This window comes from Nymphaea colorata, chromosome 2, assembly GCF_008831285.2.
Source record: "Nymphaea colorata isolate Beijing-Zhang1983 chromosome 2, ASM883128v2, whole genome shotgun sequence".
Classification (NCBI taxonomy): domain Eukaryota; kingdom Viridiplantae; phylum Streptophyta; class Magnoliopsida; order Nymphaeales; family Nymphaeaceae; genus Nymphaea; species Nymphaea colorata.
In genome coordinates, this window is record NC_045139.1 from 1,802,454 (window position 1) to 1,827,162 (window position 24,709).

The 24,709-nt window shown below is 38.9% G+C and overlaps 2 protein-coding genes across 2 annotated transcripts; both read right to left on the reverse strand.

Moving 5' to 3' along the window:
* Window positions 1–6,974: 6,974 nt before the first annotated feature.
* LOC116247250 (disease resistance protein RUN1-like) lies at window positions 6,975–12,648 on the reverse strand. Its single transcript, XM_031619297.2, has 4 exons — window positions 12,158–12,648; window positions 9,969–11,172; window positions 8,384–8,695; window positions 6,975–8,272 (listed from the first exon to the last, which is right to left on the reverse strand). Exons 1-4 carry the CDS (start codon window positions 12,646–12,648, stop codon window positions 7,142–7,144), a joined length of 3,138 nt encoding a protein of 1,045 aa, XP_031475157.2. The 3' UTR covers window positions 6,975–7,141.
* A 6,700-nt stretch (window positions 12,649–19,348) lies between these two features.
* Window positions 19,349–23,320, reverse strand: LOC116247251 (disease resistance protein RUN1-like). Its single transcript, XM_031619298.1, has 4 exons — window positions 22,775–23,320; window positions 21,022–22,141; window positions 19,877–20,152; window positions 19,349–19,771 (listed from the first exon to the last, which is right to left on the reverse strand). Exons 1-4 carry the CDS (start codon window positions 23,278–23,280, stop codon window positions 19,415–19,417), a joined length of 2,259 nt encoding a protein of 752 aa, XP_031475158.1. The 5' UTR covers window positions 23,281–23,320; the 3' UTR covers window positions 19,349–19,414.
* Between the last annotated feature and the right edge of the window lie 1,389 nt (window positions 23,321–24,709).

A 24,709-nucleotide genomic window follows, 5' to 3' on the forward strand; every position in this document is an offset into this window, starting at 1 on the left:
CAATCCTTTTTGAACTTGTTAACCTCACCCATTCAATTCAATAAATGACTTTCACAAGGCTTTGATATGGTTCTTTCTCTTGTGAGAAAAAAATTAAATTAAAGTGAAGGCAAATAACCAGATGGGATTTCAGTATCAACAATATTAAGATCACACAAGCATCAAAGTGAAAGAGCAGAGGTTGAATTAGATTGGACATATGAATTAATTCAAATTCTCTTCTTATGAGGTTTATTGTAGGCGAAAAAAGTGGGCCCTAGATATAACTTAGATCCAAACCTGAATTTATGTGGAGAAAAGCCGGCAAAGTCTCGACGTCAAATAATTCTTAATAATAAAGTTGACAAAACTTACTTAATAAAAGCTTAATCACCAAACCAACTTAGTTCACAAAGTGATCTCAACAAATGATGACATAAATGCACCAAATATATTTAAATAATATACTTGCATTATTTGTCAACATAGAACTTACAAAATTGAGGTACAAGAACTCACCTCAACAAATTCACGTAGTGAATCTTAGACTCAGGGTTAATTTGAGAAATCTCCCTGAAAATATTTTTAACCTTTATAAAATATTCTGCTATCAACATGTTTCCCTAAATTAATGTAGCTAACTCATTTTCTAACGGTTGTAAGTTGACATCATTAGGTCGAGAACATAGCATTGCAAAAGCATCTCCTACTTCTTTGGGAGTCTTAGCATCACATATATGCTCTAATAAATCATTCTTAATTCCGGAGAACTGATGCTGGGGGTTTGCCCCAGAATTTATTAACAAAAAATGGTGAGAGTATATACAACAAAAATTAGGATCAGAGCAATCCTACACTTTACAAAATGTCCTCATATGGCCTCCAGTTTGGGGGAGGCCGATGCCAAACTTTGCTGGTAATAGTTATGTCCATCCTTTTAGGCAAATGAAACACCTCAGGCGCTGGGTCATCTCTGATAAAGACCAGCTTGTTTTGCACTCGACTATCGGAATCACCCAAAACCTACTGAATAGAATTGTTTCTCAAGCACTTGCAGCAATGACTAATGAAACTACTGTTGTTACAAATTACATTAACGATGCCATCAAACCTATCTATTTCTTGAACTGCTCGTAGGCAGAGCAGGAGGAGGCTTCCTTCATCAGTAGCTCTGCTGCCATCACTCTAACAAGCGATGCCAAAAATAAAACGCCCACTACCCTCTCTCACTAAAACAGACACATCCCTATTGTCCTTGTTAAGTTGCACTACAATGTGGATATTGTAGACAGTTCCATTTTCCCACCTCCAACAGCCCCAAGATAGCCCTACCTCTAACCATGTTTGGATAGCTTGCCTATCATTATGCTTCCAGTCTCTAGATATGATGAAATCAGTGCAATAACTCCATAGCGCCTTACCACTAAATTTCATAACGTGATTTCCCTCATGTTTGCAGCTATTGCGCTATTTCCATATATGTCAAAGGATAATGTGCAACAAATTCTTCCAGCACTTGAAAAGGAACTTATTTTTAAATTTGTGAAATGTCCACTAAACAAGAGCTTCCTTAACAGTTGTAGGCTGGAACTTACTCTGCCCAAACTTCCTTATAACCAACTCCCACAGGCTTTTGATTTCCATGCAATGAAGGAAAACATGGTTAATATCTTCTTGAGCATTATTGCATATATAACATTTGGAAGCAAGTTGAAGACCCCGCTTTTGGGCTCTAGCATCAACATGGAGGCGACCTTCAACTGCCAAGTAGGTTGTCCATGTAGCACGGAGAGGGGTCCAACTTTCCAAATGGAATTCCTCCAAGGTTGAACGGTACTGCTAGCACGCAACACATCCCAAATAAGGTATCGTGACAGTGGACGGTTGCCATAGTCCATCGATTCTAGTATGTCCTGCCGGTTATCCTCAAGGACAGGAAGTTGTAGTGAAATGTTCATAGAATAAAAAAACAGTTGGACATAGGTTTGCTGATCAGCAAGAACCTCCTTAATAGAGCAGTTTATGGTGTCTAGAACAAGGGGCCAATGAGCATGTGCAATCATGTTAGCGATGATAACACCATTCCACCGGTCACGCCAAAACTTGACTCTAGAACCATTATAGACTCTCCAATGAACTTGTGATTCAATAAACTGCCAACATTTGATCACCCTCTTCCATAAAAAGGATTCACTCCCGCTGAGTTTATAATGCCACAAACTTTTCTTAGCTAAATATTTGACCTTGACAAGATCAGTCCAAAGAGAATCCTGTGTGATTTCTTTGACCCCAAGTAAAAAGAAGTTGACCCTATTAACGTCCGCCATATGCCAAAGTCCAACTCCACCCTCCACCTTAGGCTTACAAAGAGTCGCCCAACTGATAAGGTGCGACCCTTTTGCCTCCATGTCGTCCCCCCATATAAAACCCGAACACAACCTATAAAGTTTATGGCAAATAGATAAGGGAATTCATACGACCATCATCCAATAGTTAGGGATAGACGACAAGACATGTTTAACCAGGCAAAGCCTACCGGCATAAGAGAGTAGCTTCTGTTTCCAGCCAGCAAGCTTCTGATTAACTTTAATCAGAAGATATTCACATTGGCTTGCAGAGATGACCTAGATTTGGAGAGGCAAGCCCAAATGTATGACTGGAAAATTGTCTCTTCTCCAACCCGTAATAGTACAAAGTCTGCTACATTCCAACTCCGAAAAGTTGAAAAAGAAAATAGATGTCTTGTTGGGATTAACTTTGAGACCCGAAGTCACCTCAAACTCAGCGAGACAATCTCTAAGGCCTAGAAAACACTTTTATTTTCCTTCAATGAAATGAAGAACATCATCAACATAAAAGGATGAGTGGATAGAACTTAAACAACTAACCTTGGGTGCCCGGATCCTTCCCACTTGCAAATAGGTCGGAAAGCTGCGGCTAAGTACTTCCATCGTAACGATGAACAGGTAGGGGGACAAGGGATTTCTCTGCCTCAGCCCCCTTTTGGTGTAAAACTAGAAACCTTCCCTGCCGTTAATGAGAAGCGAGGAGGACACAGTAAAAACTACAGTCATAATCCGCCTAATCCAGTTAGAACAAAAGCCAAAAAACTTAAGTCCATTCTCCAAAACTTGCCAATTCACTCTGTCATAAGCCTTGCTAAGATCGATTTTGATACATGATGCCTTAGACTTACTATGGGCAAGGGAATGGACCACCTCCTGGCTCAAAAGAAAGCTATCTTGAATGCTATGGCCCATCAAAAAAGTTGATTGATTTCGATAAAAAATACAACACAGAATAGGTCTCATCCGTAAGACCATGATACGAATGAGGAATTTGAGGATGCTATTGCATAGAGAGATAGGGCAGAACTTGTCCATGTTGCTGGCTCCCTCTTCTTTGAGTAGAAGAACAATGTGAGTTTTATTGATCCCCTTAACTATGCGACTGGATCGAAAGAATTCCTTAATAGCGAGGCTCACATTGGGTCCAATAATGGACCAAAACGATTGAGAAAATTGATTGTTAAATCCGTCTAGCCCAGTGGCTGAATCCTTATTCGCAGTGAAAACAGCCCACTGAATTTCCTCATCGCGAATAGGACTAACCAAATACTCATTTTCTTCTGCAGTCACCAACGGACCTGGAGAAGCATTAGAAGGAATGAGTCCAGTGCCAACATTCATCAGTCAACATGTCTTTGAAATATCTAGTGCAAGAAGCAAAAATATCATTCATCTCCGTAACCACTCTATCGCCATCCATGTTCATGCGGAGATGGTTTCTCCTTTGTCTGCCTTTAGCAATAGCATGGAAAAATTTGGAATTAGTGTCGCCTTCTCTCATCCACCTCACACGAGCCTTTTGTCTTAAACGCTCCTCATCCATCTTGATAAGCTTTAGGAGAGTGAGGCGAAGCTTCAACTCACGAGAGCTAGCTACCAGATCACCCTCTTCCACATGCTTTTAGGCCTCTTCCACTTGCAGTCGAAGTCTACCAATAATTGTCTAGGTCATTTGGACCTTGCTTAGACCAAACCCGAAGCTTATTTCTAACAAGTTGAAGTTTAGAAACCAATCTAACCATGGCAACCAATAGCCTGTTGAGCCCAACAGCCTACAATAAGGCGTCTACACTGGGGGAATTGTTCCCAATAGGTGAAGTAACGAAAGACTGATTTGCCACAGGTAAAGATGTGATTCCTCACACCCTCCATAATAATAGGGCTATGGTCAGAAGAGGTGCGAGGCAGAATGCAGAGAGACTGAAAAGCCAGTCACGGCAATCCCAACAGTCTTGAGAGACAAAGCAATGGTCAATCAGACTCTGCACATTATCGGGCCCCGATCTATTGTTAGACCAGGAAAATTTAACACAGGGATCAAGAATTTCAACGAACTGATTGGTCGTAATGAAATTATTGAAAAGAATGAACAGTCACAGGGCTGGGGGTCTACCTGATTTCTGCGACATGTTCCTTACCGAATTGAAATCTCCCAAGCAAACATTCAACTTACTTATGATAGAAAGCTCTGTGCTAAGCTCATCATACTGGAGCCTCCGAATACGAAAATCCGGATGGAGATACACCCCTAAAGCTGAAAAATTCTACCAGAGCTTTGGTGCTTAACCACGATAGAGATCCAATGAACTTGCACTTTCAAAGTTTGCACCTGCATCTTGTCTGCATCCCACAATAACCAAATCCTAGCCCACTGTCCATTGAGATGAATGTTAGAAATAGAATGATATCTGGGAAACTTGAAACTGAGCTTTTCCAAGGCTGTCTCATTCAATTTTGTATCTATGAGGACAACAATGTCTGGGTTAGCATGCTGAAAAATAAGCTATAGATCATGTTGGCCAGTGACACCGGCCAGCGCACAAGCGTTCCAAGAGAGGAACCTATTCGCGTCTCCATAGGGTGGTGGCATACACTACTACACCCTTCCAGGTCTTCTCTGTTAGGGCTATTTTCCTTTCCATCTATTTGGGTTTTATCATCTTCTTTAGGTAAAGGTACACTCATTTCCTGGTCCCCTGGATCTTCAGCAGCTGAGGAGGCTCTGGCTTCAGCTGCACTGAAGCTAGAGTGGTCCATAGTCTGAGGACTTAGTAGGTCTGTGTCTGTGCAAGAAATCATTAAACCAGTCAGGATCTTCTCTGGCTGAGGAAGACTGCTGAACCTCTTCTTAAAAGAGCTAGTAGTTTTGCTTTTCAATTGGCGTTTCTTCTCCATTGGGCTCTTCCGGTGAGACATCATGACACTAGATGGTTGATCATGAGCCTCATCTATGGCCACAGAATCCACACTCTACTGGGCTTGAATGCTGCTTGCGCTAGCCGTCATCTTAGATTCAGAGGGAGCATCCACTTTATTACCTAATCTATCATGTTCCACCACTACAACGTGAGTCTCCTTGCCCTGCGTAGGTATCCCCTTGGCCTGCTCCACCGGTTTCATTCTTGTGCTTAGTGATCCGCTCATAACTAGTCCCTCCCTCTTCTGCAGTAACACTCTTCTCCTTCTCGGGCAAACTGTGAAGGGCTGAAAATCTGTTGGCCTCATCGGCTGGACCAGCCATTTTGGTCTGAGCAAAGGACCGACATTCAAGGTTTTTAACTGTCATCCATGCCTTCCCATCTACTACTGTAGCAGGATCTACTGAGGGGGTTCTCAATTGATACCTTAATTGCAAATAGAGTTTTCCTTGCTTTGATCATCCATTTCTTCTTAGCTTCCTTATCGACAGGAAAATTTGTATTTGATCCCAATACTATATCCAATAATTCATGTCCTAAAAAATAGGACTCCATGCAAGATTTTCAATTGCTATAATTGCTATTGTTAAGTTTTTTAATATTATTTAATGCAACTGCTAATGTCGTCATAATTTTAGAATATAATTAGCCCAATTAATCTCACTACTAAACAAGCCCTTAGACTTAACCTTGCTCTGATACCAATTGTAGGTGAAAAAGTGGGCCCTAGATATACCTTAGATCCAAACATGAATTTATGTGGAGAACAATCGAGAGAGTCTCGACGTCCAAAATAATTCTTAATAATAAACTTGACAAAACTTACTTAATAAAAGCTTAATCACCAGACCAACAAAGTTCACAAAGTGATCTCAACAAATGATGACGTAAATGCACCAAGTATACTTAAATAATATACTTGCATTATTTGTCAAGATAGAATTTACAAAAGTGAAGTACAAGAACTCACCTCAAACAAACTCACGTAGTGAACTATCACGAAGTACCCAACTCCTTTGCACTTGAGCTCACACTTGAAACCCCCACACTTGAGCTCACGAAATGAACACACGAGCTAAACTCTTGCTCACTCACCACTCACTTGATTTTTTGATGCTTTACAAAATGGCTAGTCACTCCTATTTATAGGGAGGACAAGTCGGTGCCGAAGGTTCCACCACTTTTATTTTCTCTCCTTTTTTTTTATTATTAGTCACCGACTTAAGGGGAGGTTCACGAATTGCTTGAGTCTTCTCTACTCTTCCAAGAGAGTTGGTGATGACTCTTTACATTTATGTCTAATTCTTTCAGCAAAAAGGCTCTTTAGACATGCACCATATCCAAGAACATTTCCTGTGGATCAGATTTGGTTTACTACGTTGCTTTAAAGCAAAACTTCCAATATTTGATATAGCCTTTGATTAATCAAACAAGTACGTGACTCTTCACGTCGTAAGCGAATCACAAGCATGTTCATGAATGAGTTCAAATAATTTTATGTAAGAAAATACGGGGCCTTCGACGTGAATCTTATACCAATTTCAGATATTAGCTGGATACAAATGATGCATTAATATCTTAAAATTTAATGAGACAATCCGGCAGACTTCCAGTGTCTCAAAACAATATTCAATAACAAACTCAACAAAAAATCACTTAACCAATTGTCAGTAACCAAATCAATACAAGGTCACAAATTTAAATTAATCAAATAACATAATAACTGGCACAATACAAAAAATCACTTAACCAATTGTCAGTAACCCATATTTGTGGTAAAGGAGGGTCCGTGGCGGAACCTGCCCATTATAAGAACAAGAGGCACAAGTATGTTCTGAATCGTCTCAGACTTTCTTCTTGTCAATGATTCCTTCATATTTCTACTTGTGATTTGCCTCATAGGAGAAGCAAGTCTTCACTTAGTCCAACTGGCAAGTGTTTGAGTCTCTTGCATCCTGTTACCGACAACAATTCCAGCTTTTGTAACGATGTTATTGAACTTGGTATCTCCTTGATATTAGTGCCATGAAGGAGAAGCTGAGTCAGGTTTTCTAAATTTCCAATGGAAGAAGGCAATCTCTCAAGTTTCTTGCAAGAACCAAGATGTAAGATCTCTAGCTTCCTCAGAAATACCACAGACTCTGGCAGTTCCATCAATGATACGTTTTCCAAGAGAAGCTCAATGAGTGATCCAAGATCTCCGATGCAATCAGGTAAAGCTTGAATTCTATTACAACGTGAAAGGTTCAGATACCGGAGGTACTCTAGTGAGGCTATGGTGTGAGGCATTCCTGTGATCAATGGGCAGTTAGAGAGTGAAAGTTCTTCCAGAAGGCATAAGTCTGCAATCCATTCTGGTACTTCTGCTAGCAGTTGGCAGTTATTTAGATGCAACAAGTGAAGATTTTTCTGGAGAGAAATGGAGATCGGCAACTTCTGTATCCCTGTTCCGGAAAAATAAAGGTATTTTAAATGCCGGTCATCTAGGTGCTTCATTGCATATTGGTCCTTGGTTGAATGATTTGACTCATGCAAGCGGTATATTCCGGATGCAGGGTTACCAACGGGCTCCAAATTAGGGAACCCAATAATCTGAAGCTTTTTCAATGTCAATTCCCTCAATACTGAATCTGGCAGTTTATTCAAGCTACTGCAATTGGAAACGTCAAGTTCCTCAAGGGCTATCAATTGAACAATGCGGTCGGGCAGGCTTTCCAAGCTAGAGCAGTTTGCAAGGATTAGCCGTTTGAGTGAAGCCAAGGATGACATACAGTCAGGGAGCTCCTTCAGCTTTCCGCAGCTGCTCATACTCAATACCGCCAACCTCTTGGGATTTGCAATAGAATCATGGACCTTAAGCAAATTATCACAGCGATCCAGCACCAATTTCTCCAAGCCAGGGAATACAGACAGATTGGGAGTTTCGGTTAACTCATTGCAGGCGGTGAGATCAAGAAATTTTAGGCTTCGAAAGGCCGTTTTTGTTGCTTTTCTTTGTCCAGTAAGCCATCTCGCAATGCCTAAACCCTGACACAAAGAAAAGAGATAAAGAGAGAATCAGTAGCTATTTCTTCATCTTCTGCAAGACCAGCAGGGACATAAGAAACTAAATGAAATCTATCAAATGGAGGAACTGACCGCACTGCTCGAAGACAGCGCTTGCTTTGTTTGCACTCCAGTTAACTTGCTATATGACAGATCCATAGCAGCGACTTCCTTGAAATAAAAATCAGATGAAAGAAATTTCAGCGGGCACCCTTGCCACTGCAGCCACTTGATACCTCTAGGCATCCTTTTGCATTGACCAGATAAGTCAACATGATTGATCACGAGCAATCTAAGACTGTCCATCCAGGCAAAATCCACAACATTGATGGGGAATCTTAAGGCATGGCCATTTTCTCTCCGCCTTGGGTAAGTAAGGCTGATTCCTTCTATATTTCTTGCTCCCTTGTGAAAAACAAAATTTTTCAGAATGCATAAAGGGAGGGAAAGAGAGAGAGAGAGATAGCCGATAAAATGAAAATTATAACAAAATTCAGGAACAAGAAATCCCCTAAATAAAGGAGCAATCCGCAAAATCAGAACCAAAAAACAAAATATACAATACAATGCACAGTAAAACGAAATAAGATGAGTGAAAAAAGAGTAAGGCTGATTCCTTCTATATTTCTTGCTCCCTTGTGAAAAACAAAATTCTTCAGAATGCATAAAGGGAGGGAAGGAGAGAGAGAAAGAGAGAGAGAGAAAGAGCACCCATGAAATGAGAATTATAACAAAATTCAAGAACAAGAAGTCCCCTAGATACAAGAGCAATCCGCAAAATCAGAACCAAAAAACAAAATATACAATACATTGCACATTAAAATGAAATAAGAGGGGTGAAAAGAGAGTAGAAAGATGGAGTGACACATTCACTCAGCTGCAGACAGAGAACGGTGCCATAATTGAATGACAAAATGTACATCCCTTACACAAGACGAGCCACAGAATCCGGCAGAGAGAAGGTGCCCCAAAGACCATGTTGTTGCGTTTCTTTCAAATGTGCCACCAAGCTGAAATGAACCACAACTTCCAGAAAGAGAGAGAGAAAGAAAGATCATTTACTCTGGCTTAGTTTCTAAGATCATTACTTCCTCACCACATAGGATACCGGCTTTGTAAGTTTTGATCAACAACAATTACAGTACTGCTGAAACTTGTGAATTGCTTATTTTAGTAAAATCATCACATTATTTTCAATATATATATATATATATTTTAAGTTAAAGAAGTTATAACATGTTACGTAATTTCTTGCATCCTATTCAATTAGCCCTGATGCATGCTGTATGCCTCAGTAGCATTTTATGCTGCGTTCACATGTTCTTCCAAATGTTACTTGATGGATTCCTATTACTCCTGACGCCGATAAAGAAGTTCATAGTTTGGATGTATTTGTGTGTACATATATGTGTATTTGCATCCGCGTGAATGGATTCACCGAAACGTAGGAAAACTGAAGGATTAATTGAGCTCACAAAACTCATAATTTATGATTATTGTTTGCCATTCTGCGTCGCCTTACATCACTCTTACATGTCCCTTTCTCAAACGCCTAAATTCTTTAGCTACCTCATTCGTACTTCCCCTTTGTCACGATGTAAAAGAATGACTTCCTCCCGCGTTTCTATTTACTCACGCAGAAGAAAGAAATGAAAGAAAACCAAGAAGGTAATGTTACCTTTTGCAGCCGTAGCACATGCATCATTGCTTCTTGGGTCCACAACCTACTCCGCGTCTCGCGTCCGCTTCCAGGTTCATTTAAAACAATGTGCATGCCCAGTTCTCGCAAAGTGTCGTGCATCTCCAATTTGCCATTAACGATTTTTATTAGAGATTTGCGAGTAAGAGCTTCAACTGAAAGTCTTGACGAAAATCCACAAGCATCCCATATGAAAATGGCAGTTTCTTGATCAATTCCACTTAAGAAGCAGGCAACATCAAGGAAGATGGATTTCTGATCTCTGCTACTCAAACGGTCATAGCTCATTTTTAGCGTCCGGTAAATCCAGTAATCACCAAGTCTCCGGTAAAGCCAGTCACGACGAAGTCCTCGGTAAATCCAGTTATTACTAAGTCGGCGATAAATCCAACTATGACCAAGCCCCCTCATGGCGTTTAGTATTCTATGCCAATCGTTTGAATCTTTGTTATCAGTCAGAGTTGATGCCACGGTTCTAATAGCTAATGGCCAACCATGGAGGGCCCTAACTATTCCCAAGGATAGCTCTTCATATCCATCAGCTGGGGAGTTTTCTCTAAAAGCATACCAACTGAAAAGTTCGAGAGCTTCATTTTCATCCAGCTGTATTAGCGGCATGGAGATCTTATGTTTTTCCCAATCAGGAAGAGCATCGAGCACTCCCTCATCCCTTGTAGTGATAATGACTCTGCTGCCTGGATGGAACCATTCCTGTTTTCCAACCATTGCTTGAATTTGCTCTATACTATCAACGTCATCAAGAAAAATCAGTACCCTCTTCTTCTGCAAAATCTTCTGAAGTATAGCAGTTCCTTCACTGGCATTAGATATGTTATTCTGTACTCCAATTTCAGACATTTCAGACACCAATTTTCTTTGCAAGCCGACGAGTCCTTCTGTTCCGTGAGAATATTCTCCCCCAATGCTATCAATGAAGCAACAGGATTCAAACCATCTGTAAATTTTGTTGTAGACAGCCTTCGCAACTGTTGTCTTGCCAAGGCCTCCCACTCCTTGGATTCCCACCATTCTTGCGCCATCGTAAGAGTCGATTTTCAAATTCTTGATGATATCGTTTGCCCGCGACTTGATTCCAACAAGATACTCGCCTACATTTGGTGGAGCTTTATCTAATTCTTTTAGGATCCTCTGAACAATCATGTCAACTAGCGTTGCCTCCAGTCTGAAAATTAATTCAGCAAAAAAAGGATATATAAGAATTAGGAATTCGGCTGCTACATATCGATTTGGTCACCATGTTGATAAAGAACATAATGATTTTCTCGTGTAATAATTGGCATCAGCCGTCAGTACTACGATGACCCTCGGCCATGCTCGCCCAATGTCCTTGGTACTTCACGTTTCTTTAATCACAAATAAATTTTAAGAATATCTTTGCAACTATCTAACTTTTATGACTAAAAAATTTCTGCTTCATGGCTTCACGCAATGTCGATGTACACGTAATTTTCTAACGCATATTAGAAACTTGGTAAGACTTTAGAGTGTTGGCGTCTATGCTCTTCATGTTATAAGATTGAACTTAACACAGATAAGTTGGTTCTTCGGTTTTCAAATGTGCAAGTCTACGTGCAATTGGTTTCGAAATTCTTGTGTAAGCAAATATTGCGATTGCGTATTCCATAATATCCAACCCGCTTAAATATAAACTTCATATCATATTAGCCGTAGTGCTGGTCAGATCCGATTTTGGTTTTTAATTATAAGGTTTGAATCTGACTCTGAACCACAATCCGATTACATAGAATACAATTACATCCCCAATCATAGTTCATTTGGAGGGGAACTGGACTACTTTACCCGAATAGTTGAGTACCTCCATATGAAACACATCCATGTACACATGGTTGTGTTTATCAATTTCATCTCATTCATGTGGATACCCAATTGGTTAAAAAGGAAATTCAAATGATTGAAATCAAATTTATGGCTTTTATGTCAGTAGCGGAGTCAGAAGAATTATTTGGTTGAGGGACTTAGAGTCACTCGCCTGTGTGCCTCACGTAATTTTTAGTCTCTGGCAGGTAGCAAGGCGCTATAAGCGTCGAAGCAGTCGATTTGCGTCAAATAATTAACAACCCAGAAGCATGATATGAATTTTGAATGGCAGCCAAGTTAGAAAAGAGTGTGGGAAGTGGAGTTCATGCCTGTCTGGTATTTTCTCACTTTCATAACCAGGAAACTTTGATGCCTTCCTCAAAGCCTCCCTCCATTCCTTCACCGTCTCGTCGTTCACCCCCATATCTTTCTCGTGCTCCAGGACGGCGCCTGTGAACGGTTCCGTCTGCTGGCACACATCGGTTGGATCAATTCTATAGAAAACAGGAAGGATTAGCCTCCCAGCTTCTCCCGTCCTCGCTACCCACACGATCTTTTCATTCTCTGTGAGACACCAAGTGGAGCGTGCATAGTTCAAAGAAAAGACGACTACGAAGATCCGCGACCTCTCGATCACGTCAAAGAGCCTGCCGATCTCCTTGCGTTCCTCCAAAACCTTGCTGTCTCGAAATACTCGGACGCCGCTTTGGCGGAGAGCGTGGTAGAGATGGTCGGCAAATGTCTTGCCCGTGTCTATTTGCCGGAAGCTCAGGAAAACGTCATACTCGAACAGCTGTGCCGATGAAAAGGCCCTGGCCATGGTTCGTTGCAGCGGCGTTGCTTCTCCGTCGTTCAATCTTTTCGCCTAGCAATGCCAATGAACTCGCCTAGAAATGTCAAAGACACATCTTAAACCATAAAAAAATTATCTAGAAGGGCATAATGACCAAAATATCTTAAATAAAGTAACAAATGAAAAAAAGTTTAGAAAGACAAAAAATGAACAACAAAAATGTGAAGTCTAAAATATATATACTTTTATAAATTTTTAAAAAATACACCATACATCTTTTTTTTTTCTTAATTGTATATTTGTTGCGTGCATCCAAGTCCGTCACCCAAGGTCACATGGTCAAAAGGAAAGTTAAAATAGTTATAAATGAAGGTGTTTAATGACTATAATACCCTTCATTATAATTTTGAAAGCATTAATGAAAAAGTTAAAAGTGCATTTTTTTTTAAAAAAAATTCTAAAATACCTTACTCTGTTAATATTTTTTGAATGCACATATATATGTTATGTGTACATAGGAAAGCCCACATGGCATGGATTGATTTCAAGGCAAAGCCTGGAACTCTCCCCTTTCTAATATTCCCATGTTACTTAAACATGAAAATTTTAATACGTCCACCGTCATGGAAAATGAAAAAAAAAAAACTTGCAGTGTTTTTCATTTTTTCATGCCATTCAATGCTTGTTGGTTTCAACCTTTGTTTATTGATATAAAAATAGTTTCCATTGTGGTACAGTTCTACAAGTTGAACTGAAAAAGTTTAGAAACAGATATTTTTTTGAAAAATCCTTAAAATTCCCCAACTCTTACCTTCTTTTTTGGGGTGCATATATGTTGCACGACCATTTTTTTGAAAAATCCTTAAAATTCCCCAACTCTTACCTTCTGTTTTGGGGTTTGCATGCACCACCCTCATGCATACAACTCACTCTCTAAATTAACCAAATTAAAAGCATGAGATGAGACATCTTTTATTTTATATTAACTTGAAGGAGAATCAAACTTATTGTCACTATCAAACAAAAAAATAAGAAACAAAACGAAGAGGAGATTTAGATTACCTAAAACCAGCGGTGGAGTCCGAAAATGTGGCTGGAGGGGCATTTGTTTAAACAAACTCAAATTTGGTGGGATATATATATATATATATATATATATATATATATATATATATATATATATATATATATATATATATATATATATATAAAAGAATAAATATTTAAGAGTTCTATTTAAAAATAAAAAACTTTTAAGAGGCTGGTGTGGACAACTGCACACACCAGCCACAATGTGGCTATACCACTGCCTAAAACTAGTTTTTGAAGGCTAAATCTGGTTTTGATTATGTAACTAAGTTTTTGGAGTGTTTAAGTATAATCAAAATCGAGTTTGAAAAAAAACCTAATTTTAAAAAACCTGGTCTTGTAGAAAGGATTGAAAAACCTAGTAGTCTTAATCAAATGACTCACAAGAAGCCAGGTTTCAGAAATGTCACCTAGACAAACAACCGCAATATTCAGAACTCACTCAAAATATAGTTTTTATTGAACCAAGCTTCCATAAAACTAAGTTAGACTAAGGTGCCGTGGGCCTTCAGAACTATGTTTTTGAAATGGTTTGGTTACCAATAAATTTAGGTTGAAAGAAAATCCAATTTTGATAAAACCTACTTTTGTAAGAGAAACTGAGAAATGAAAACAACCAAATAAATAAATTGAAATTTTAAATTTCATTAAAAAACTTGGTTTCGTTGCCACTTGCATTTTTTAAAATTAACAAGAAAGTCATCGAGTACCCAATGGGTATAAAGTTAAGGGTCAATGACATCGAACCAGGACCAGCTCCACTTTGTATAGACTTGCACTGGCTTGACCCACTCAACCACAAGCCAAGTGTTTCTAAGGGTGCTATGGACAAGAAAGTCATTAATGATGTACTACAAGTTTTTAAGTCAGCCCATTGTTAGTATTGTACATTTATTTTTATATATAGGTGTGTGGTCCTTCAAGCCATATGATTTTTTTTTGGCCTACAATAGAAAATGCTTATTAATAAATCTTATTGAATAAATTTATATTATCCTTTACTTGCGGGAGCTTGATAGCACCTCATCCAACCTCTTCTTAATTTTAAAAATGCTAGTGGTAACCAAACCTAGTTTTACAATGAAATTTAAAATTTCAATGATGCAGACAAACAGATGCAAAAGTGACGAGACCTTTACAATGGTTGTGATGTCCGCTCGAAGATTGAAAAGTAAAACTTCAAAATTCTGCACTTGGCTTTTAAAGAAGTCGTTGTTTCGCATCATCCAAATGTGCCACGCATAAAACACATTGACTTGCCAACGAGAAACCTTTGCATGGGGAATGGGGCGCCCACATTGTGCATTAATACAGACCATCAGTTCCGCCTTGGTAACAAAATCCCTCCATCCAACGGCTCCATCTTTGCCCAAAACCCCAAAACCAATGTGAAGCACTTCCGCCTTCCTAGCAAATTCCTCAATCCAACGTCTCCATCTTTGCCCAAAACCCAGCCGTAACACTCAAGCAAGACTAAGATAAAGTAGAACGATGGCTACACGACAAGAAAGTTGTCTATCCGCTTCGGGAAAGGGTCGTGGCGGATGAAGCTAACCCGTCTCACTGGACCCGCTCTTTTATTTTACCGCGTTATTTAAGTGGAAGAGCAAGATGTGGGTAGGACCAAGTCAGGGGATGCGGGCAGGGAGAAACTGTTATTTCTCAACATCGGGAGAGAGAGAGAGACATGTGAACCATAATTCTCGCAATCCTGAACATGTCAACTTGCTATGAGCTAAGATCATATTCTTCAATACTTAATTTAAGTATTTCAGACTTTAGTTTCAATTCATTCTTTCTCTTTGAGTTCACTTACAAATCTGTAAATTCACCAAGGATCATCTAGTTCCAGACACTTCAGTTCCGTGCAACTCAATTTTTCGAGCAGGGTTCTGATCAATATAGGATTTAGTTCTCTGAATTCTTTGAATCGTTGCGATCAGATATTCCTAGCAGAGTATTTTTAACTTCATATTTGTTAACAAAAATGAGATAGTACCAGACTACCTGCTTCCAGAAGCAAAAGGAATTGGAGGAGGTCTTGCATGCATCATAACAAAAAATTTTAAATAAACTCAAAGCTCTTCTATTAGTAGCTGAAAATGGAAGTATATTACTCTTACATAACTGACAATTAGAACACTTTTCATTTCCAACATCATTATTAACATTTTTATGTGAAAAAAAATTATGTGAGTCCAACTTCTTAACAAATGACTCCTAGATTAATGAGCCTATCTATATGCCAAATGTTTATCTCATTCTCCAAAGCTACACTAAGAATTAATTTGGATGCATCAAAAGACAAGCGCGCCCCTTAGAAAATGTGGATGTAATATACGTGAGAAGACACTATCCCTCTTCTCCATGCTTCTTTGTCATGATTGCTGACGTACCTTGTAAACCATCCCATTCTCATCTTTTCCTTGTGAAGGTTAAATTTTGGGAAGACTGGTGGCATAAGAAATTATTTGCTTCTTCTAGGTTAAGAAATTAAAGTTATTCAATTTCTCAAACATAAAATGGCTTAGGAAAATGAAAAATTTAGAGTTGGAGGAATCTATGAAGGAGGTTCAAGGGAAAAAAGAAAATGAAACAAAGAGAATGTGCAAGGCTTGTTTGCCTTGTGTAGGCAGCACCCAAAAAGAAAACAATTGGAGCTGTGTCTGCTTTTAAGCACATAAGCTGTCCTTTTTTTTTGTTGAAAGATGACCCCTCCAATTTGATGAAATAGATCAGAAGATGTAATATGAAATGCAACAACTGATTTATACTTTTTTATTCAAAACTTTGATAATTTCAAGATAATGCCCGGTTGGGATGCTGATATTAGATTGAAAGAAGGTATGAGAAGTCATAACTGAAACTCTTTCAGTTATGACTTACAGAAACCCTTTCAATTATGTCTTTCTCATTCTTAAGGAAAGTCATTAGGTCATGACTCTCCCAAAAAAGGCTCAACAATGAGAACAAAGAAGATGGCAAGCAGCTCAGTGGGTAAAAGAATTGAAGGCAATAAACAAAATGGAATGACAACGTCTCCAGCCAATAACAAGAATCCTTCAAATTAAAGAAACTGATGAAAACAAAATATTAAAGAAATCTGTTTACAACAGTTCAAATGGAACCTTGATAAATACTAATGTCTAATGTATGAAGGAGGATGAAGAAATAGAATTCGGAGATGATCTCTCGTGGATGTAAGTCACATTTGGTTCTGCTCTTTCTTCTCTCTTTTATGGTATCATAGCCAACTTCAGCCCTTGTTTCAGCGTTTATTTCAACTATCAAGAAACTGATAGCCATGGTGGCTTCTCCAGCACCGATATTAAAAAATTTAAGATCTTCAGTCAATACAAGTTCTGATAGGATTTTCACTTCGCCACTCATGCAATACCCCAACAAATTTACAGCATTTCTTAAGTATCAAGCTTAAAGCAGAAAGTTAGTTGATATGGGAAATCTCAATTTGTTCCCATCTTGGTATCTTGTGATTGAATGAGGTTTATTGATGGCTCTAAACCTGTGCCACCCATTTATGTGGATAGATGTAGTACCGTAATCAATCAAGACTATGTTCAATGGCTTAGATAGGATCAGCTTAAGGGTGGGCATCGGGCCGGGCCGAGACAGCCTGACGGGCCTAAAACTCAGGCTCGCACCTGGGCCTAACCCGGCCTGATTACAATAATTTTTTTTAATTATAAAATAAATTTTTAATATAAAATATAATTTAATAATAAAATATATATTATTAAATTAAACAAACAAAAAAACATTTTTTAAGTATTAATAGGTCGGCCTGGGCCAACCCCAGCTGAACCATCGGGCTGGGCCGGTTTTTTTGACCCGAACCCATGCCGTACCGGGCCCCCGACGGCGGCCCAGCCCAGTGCCCACCCCTAGATCAGCTGTCGTTAAGCTGGATCAAATTATACTAAGAAAGCATTCTCACTCATATCGTAGGGTAGAATTCTTCTGCTAAGTGTGAAATCTCAAGTGATCATACGCCGCTCATTCTAGGTCTAGGATTATGCAATTGAAGTCTAGTTACATGACCTCAAAAAAGAGATTTTAAGCATGGAGACATACGTTTATAAGGTCAAGATGATAGCAAACAATTAGCTACAACATCAAAACCAGTTGATGAGGATGACTTGGTTCTCTACATTCTTAAAGGTTTACCTTGATAGTATGCAACCTTTAGAACTAGCATGGAGACTAGAAAAGAGGTTGTAACCTTGAATGAGCTCCATCGTCTCCTCTTTATTAAGAGGCAAACCAAAAGAAGAATGAAGACAAGTTGAGTCTTTGACTTCATCTTCTAAAGTTGTGACAAAAATCAATTATGGTAGGCATCAAAACTATAGAGGAAAAGGGAGAAATAATGATCAAAATAAAAACAAGAATTTTGAAGGAAAAGAAAGATCGACCTATCAAATATGTAAAAAATCTTGGCATGTGGCTAAAAATTGCTATTCATATACCAATCTTCTCAAAGAAAAATGATCTAACTCCGGATTGAGTCCTCAAGCCTATCACTCTCCAACTGAAAACTCTTACAACCAGCAGTAGGGGATGATAATTGGTATCCCACCACATCACCAACTACATTAACAATTTATCTATTCGTACTGAATATGAATATGGTGAAGATGCAGTAAAGATTAGTGATGGATCAGGTTTGCATATTGTTATCTTCCATTATTTCTCCAAACTTGTACGTAAATGGTATTCTTTATGTGCCAAAAATTACTAAAAGTTTAGTGTAGGTTCAAAAATTCTGTAGGTAATAATGTTTCATTCTACTATCAACATCCTAATCGGGCCTGGGCCCAGGTACTAAAATTGGGCATTCAGCCAGCCAATAAGTTGTCAAGTCAGGTCGAACTGACACTGAGAATGGGGCTGATAACTTATTTATAATACTATTTTTTTTACAAACATGGATGTTCATGTTATATATATATATATATATATATATATATATATATATATATATATATATATATATATATATATATAATTGTGGCCTTGGCCCTGGTTCCAGGTATTTGGGTCAGGCCCGCGCTCCATGCATGGTCTGCAGCTGGCCCAAGGTCGAGTTCTTATCGGTTCGGCCCAACCTGATGTCCTGTCCTGTTTGAAACAAGATCTAATGTAGAGTTGAATAATAATAAAAAGATGACATCTAGAGCAAGCAATATGATTTCAGAATGACCAACGTTTCAGAATCAGAAGTTGACGTCTAGAACAGGAATACTATGATCTTAGAACTTCGGTTTGAGGAAAGTCTTTAAGATTTCAAGGATAAATATGCAAAGTTGAAGGAATGCGATTGTCAAAGGAGAGAATATGATCTGACACAAAGAAAATGCACTTCGCTGGAGAAACAATGGTTTCCCAAGCCATTCTTTCGGAATCCAGGGCTGTTTTGAAACCATGTTGGTTGTCAATGTCCAAAGCCGATCAACTATGAGAAGCAAGATGAGAAGATGGAGAGGGGAGTTTGCTGCAGAAGTCGGCAGCCTTGGTTGCAGTTGACGTGCCCTGATGCTCTATGAAAACAAGAAAACACTTTACAAGACAACGATATATAACAAGAGTTTTAAATACTGCAAGTATAACACCACCCAGTTAATAAAACTGCACACACTCTTACTGAATGTGTTGAATCTCGACCAAATGAATACAACACGTCTTTTCACCATGCAATCTTCTTTAACAATGAATCGGGCAGTCTTTCGATGCTAAGGCAGTTCTCAAGGTTCAGCAATTTGAGCGAAGTCAAGTGTGATATACAGTCAGGCAGCTCCGTCAACTTTCTGCAGCTACTCATACTCAATACTTTCAAGTTCTTGAGATTTGCTATAGAGTCATGAACCTTGACCAGATTATCACAGCAATCCAGCACCAATTTCTCTAAGCCAGGGAATGCAGATATATCAGGAGTAACTTTTAACTGATTGCAGGCAGTCAGGTCCAGAAATTTTAGACTTTGAAAACCAGTTTCAGTTAGCTTTCTTCTTAAAGTAAGCCGTTCTCTGATGCCTGCTAAATCCTGACGCAAAGAAAAGAGATGGAGAGAGTTCTCATTTTATCATTTGTAAGGCTAGCAGTGACATAAGAAACACAATATATGGTTTCCATTTAGTGGGTTACCGACCTTGTTGCCGCCCTGCACTTCAGTAATGTCGCTATATGATAGATCCAGGGCGGCAACGTCGTTGAGATGAAAATCTCGTGGAAGGGATTTCAGGGGGCATCCATGCCACTGCAACCACTTGATATGTTGAGGCATCGTCATATATCCACCCTTTAAGTGAACACCGTTGATCATGAGCAATCTAAGTTTGTTCATCGAGGCAAAACCAGAAGCTTTCACAGTAATCATCTCCTTCTTATCATCACTGAGGCTGATCCCTTCAATTATATTTGTTCCCTTATCAATAGTAAAAAATTTTCAAAATGTGAGAAAGGAGAGAGAAAGATTTTACAAAAACCCAACACAAAAGTTCCGGTTTGTTGGGAGATGGAATTTTTTATAAAATTTAACTTTCATGGTACAGTTCCATCAATTCTGATACCACCATTTGGACCATTAATGTCTCACCACATAGAAACCCGTCTCGAAAGTTCTGCATTACAGTATTACTTAAAGTTTTTCATCGCTTATTTTAATAAAATCGCAATTTTCTAATATGTTCTAAAAGTTAAAAAGGCTGTAGATCCTACACATATTCCAGACCATGTGTCTGTGTGTCGACACAATCGTAGTTTATGCATTCATATACCATGCGAAAAGTTATTTATCAATTCCTATGTATTTATCTCGATGATAATAAATAAGTCCACATTTCGATCCAAAAACAAAATCCTTACATAATTTGTGTGTGCATACATTCATGTTTCTATATTCGTATGGTCAAATATTTTAAATTTTTGACTGAGTATTTGGAGAAGATTAGTGGAAACCCTGATCTTTATATTTTTCTATTATTTGTTCATATTTTCTAATTGCTTAAATTCCCAAATGTTCTGACAAAAGAAAATTCCCAACTAGTTCCCATGAAAAACCTTTCGGGATAAAACACAACCATATTCATGACAAAAGCAAATATATTTCAAATTTCACTTGTTCTTGCATTTATGTTAAGTGCATATGAAGAAAACACAAACAGAAGAAAATTAATTACAAGTAGAACAACGTTACCTTTTGCTGCTCTAGCACATCCATTATTTCTTTGCACTTGCTTTTGCATTTCCATTAAAAAATAAAAAGGAGGTGAAAGAAAACCAAGAAGATGTTACCGTTCGCTCTTCTAGCACATTCATTATTTCTTGTTGCTTCCACAGCCTACTGCGATGTTCCGGTCCTCTCCCAGGTTCTTCTTCAACAATACGCCTGCCCGTTTCTCGCAGGAGATGATGCATCTCCAATTTGCCATCATGATTTATTTTTATGAGAGATTTGTCAAGAAGAGCTTTCAATGAAAGCCTGGAGGAAAAGCCACAAGCTTCCCATGTATAACGTGCAGCTTTTTCATCAATTCCACTGAAGAAGCACGCAGCATCAAGGAAAATGGATCTTTCATCCCTATTGCGTAGACGGTCGTAGCTTGGTTTTAGCCTCTGGTAAATCCCGTCATCAAGAAGTGTTCCCCTCAACGTGTTTATTGTTTCATTCCAATCTTTTCTGTCTTTGTTATTATACAAAGATGATGCAAAGGTTTCAATAGCAAATGGTAAACCATCGAGGGCCCTAACTATTTCCAAGGATAGCTCTTCATATCCATCAGCTGGAGAGTTCGCTGTAAAAGCATGCCAACTGAAAAGTTCGAGAGATTCATTTTCATCCAGCTGCATTAGCGGCACGGATATCTTATGTTTTTCCCAATCATGAAGAGCATTGATTACTCCCTCATCCCTTGTAGTGATAATGACTCTGCTGCCTGGATGGAACCATTCCTGTTTTTCAGCCACTGCTCGAACTTGCTCTACACTATCAACATCATCAAGAACAATCAAGACCCTCTTATTCCCATAAATGCTTCGAAGCATAGCAGTTCCTTCACTGGTATGCGATATTTCCTTGTGTACTCGGGACATTTTAGACACCAATTCTCTTTGTAAGCCGACAAGCCCTTTTTGTCCGATGGGATATTCTTCCCTGATGCCTTCAATGAAGCAATGGGATTCAAACCATCTGTAAATTTTGTTGTAGATAGCACTGGCAACTGTCGTCTTGCCAAGTCCTCCCATTCCACGGATTCCCACCATTTTTGCATCTTTAGAGTCGAATTGCAATTTCTTGATGATATCCTGAGCCCGTGATTCAACTCCAACCGGATGTTCAGCTACCTTCCGTTGACAAATCTTTAATTCTCGTACAACTCTCTGAGCAATCAGGTTAACAAGCGGCGCCTCATGTCTGAAAAATATTGTAACAGTAAAAAAAGGGAGTGGTTCAACAGGTTTCGATCAAGTTTAGGGATCAAGTTTAGAGGAGAGGCAGAAAAGCATGCGGTAGACGCTGGAAAAAATGATCGTTATATATGTAATTGTCAATTAGCCTATCTTAAAATTTTTGGAAAATTATATTTTGGTTCCTGTTGAAATTTTGAAACTATAATTAGGTTCAGTAAAAAAATTCCTGTCTGTTGTCATTTAACTAACCAGCAGCACTGTAGCAGAGTTGAGACTACCAAAAAAAAAACAGAACTCTCTCGACGTATCTCTTACCATTCTTTCTTTCTCTAATTTCTTGGTTCTGTTTTGTAATTTCTAGTTCATAGCACAGAGCTCTGAAAGTTAATAATATAGCTAGTCTGAATGGCTGTTCAAATTATTGAAATTAAATCTATGGATTTTAATGTTTGAATATCATTCTTTTAACACAAAACTAAACATGATTTTTTTGTTAAAAGTTTTGATCCATAAGAGGATAATCGAATTCATGATCGACACGTTTGGATTTGCCTCAGATTAACAATACAGAAGCATAATAGGAAATTTAAATCACTGGGAACTAGAAAAAGAGTTTGAGGACTGGAGCGTGTCATACCCATCAAACATTTTCTCACTTTCGTAGCCAGAACGATCTGCTACTTTCCTCAACGCCTCCCTCCACTCATTCAATGTCTGCACCTCCACCTGTCTGCTCTTTCTATGCATTTTAAAAGCAGCTCCAAATGGTCCTGTCTGGTGTCGCACATGTTTGGGCTCAATTTTGTGGAAAACAGGAAGAATCCTCACGTTTTCCCCCTCCCCAACTACCCTCACGATCTTCTCGATTTCCTTAAGACACCATGTGGAGTGTGCATAGTTGTTGGAGAGGATTGGTATGAATATCTCCGACCTCTCGATCACCCCAAACAGTTCCTCTATGTTCTTGCCCTTCTCCAACCCCTCGCTGTCCCGAAATGCATGAATGCCGCTTCGGCTGAGTTCTTGGTAGAGATGGTCGGTGAATCCCCTCCTTGTGTCCTCTCCACAGAAGCTCAGGAAGACGTGATACTCGAACGGAAACGTGGACGGTGATGGTGTCGATGAAGAAGAGGTGGCGGCCATCGTCAGTTGCAGCGGCCTTGCTTCTTGTATCTCACTTGTCCTCGATCGAATCGCTAATAATGGTGAACTACTCAGGTCAACCAAATTAAAAGAATCAATTATGTAATAAAGGCCACAGAAAGACGTCACAGGAAGGCCCACATGGCATGGCTATGTTTTAATATGTCCATGCACAGGCTTACTTCCCCCATCCCCCAATGCGACCGCGTGCATACAGACCATTCCAACCATTCTTTATTAACGCAAACAACAGCCATTTTCCATTGCCGACGGCCATGTTGTGATTTGTTGGAGCCATACAATTTCATTGAAATTAATCGGGTAGGTTTCATTGTCTTACTTATTCTTCAGCATGTTTTCAATATTGAATCAGATAAGAGCCTAATTTATTATCTTATTAAATAAAAAAAAAGAAGAAAAACTGAGTTAAGATGCAGAGGTTCATGACTCTAAAAGGTAGATCGCACAGGTCACCAGCTCAGTACCTCATCGACAGGAAGAATGAGGCGTTCAGGTCTTCTTCGACAGCTTGTTAACCTCTCAATCAATCAAAGTACCTGTTTTATATGGAACAAAGAAAAATACAATATTTCCTGTGAAGAACACTACAACTGGCCAATTCTTTGTCAGAAATTTTCTGGGACATGATTTACATCAAAGCCAATAAACTGACCAAGGGCGATGCAGCCAGATGGCCAAGAACCGTCCACTATATTTGAAATAGAAAGACATGATAATAATAAAAGTGCATCAGACAACTCAGGACCCAAATTCGAACTCAACCTAAAAAAGAATGAAACGGGTTCCCTGAAACACATAGATTCCATTGACGAAAATGAAAAAGAAAGAGAAACAATACATAAAATCAGATTTTAATATGTGAAGACAATACATACTAGTTTTCCTGACAATGTTGACCATATATATCAGGTCCGATAATTGGCTTATCAAAACCGTGTTCGTCCATCCCAAACTAAAAACCAACCTGAATATGATGAAAATTCTCGGTTTTAACAAACTGATTTCTACTCAAGTACTTATTGTTTTTATCGGAATCTTGATGCAAGTACACATTAAACATGGTCATAAGTTACTGATCGCAGCTCTCACTAAGGGGGCGTTTGACTTGCTTGGAAACCAATGAAATTTTAGATTTACTGTTCTCATTTTTAAAAAAGATGAGAATTGCCTTATCAAACAAAGAATTTTGATTCCAGCCATTACAGCAGTTTGAAGTATTCCCAACCGTCCTAGCCATCGGCGAATACTGGCCAGGCCCATCAGGAAATCATCAATGGACGGCCAAGGGGCCGTCGGCTACACTTTTGTAAGGAAAAGTAACGCGGATGGTGGAATGCGTCGGTAAAAATAAACATTATTGTCAACGGTTTCAGGCGTGGTGAATTTAGATTCCCTTTCGTAACAATCT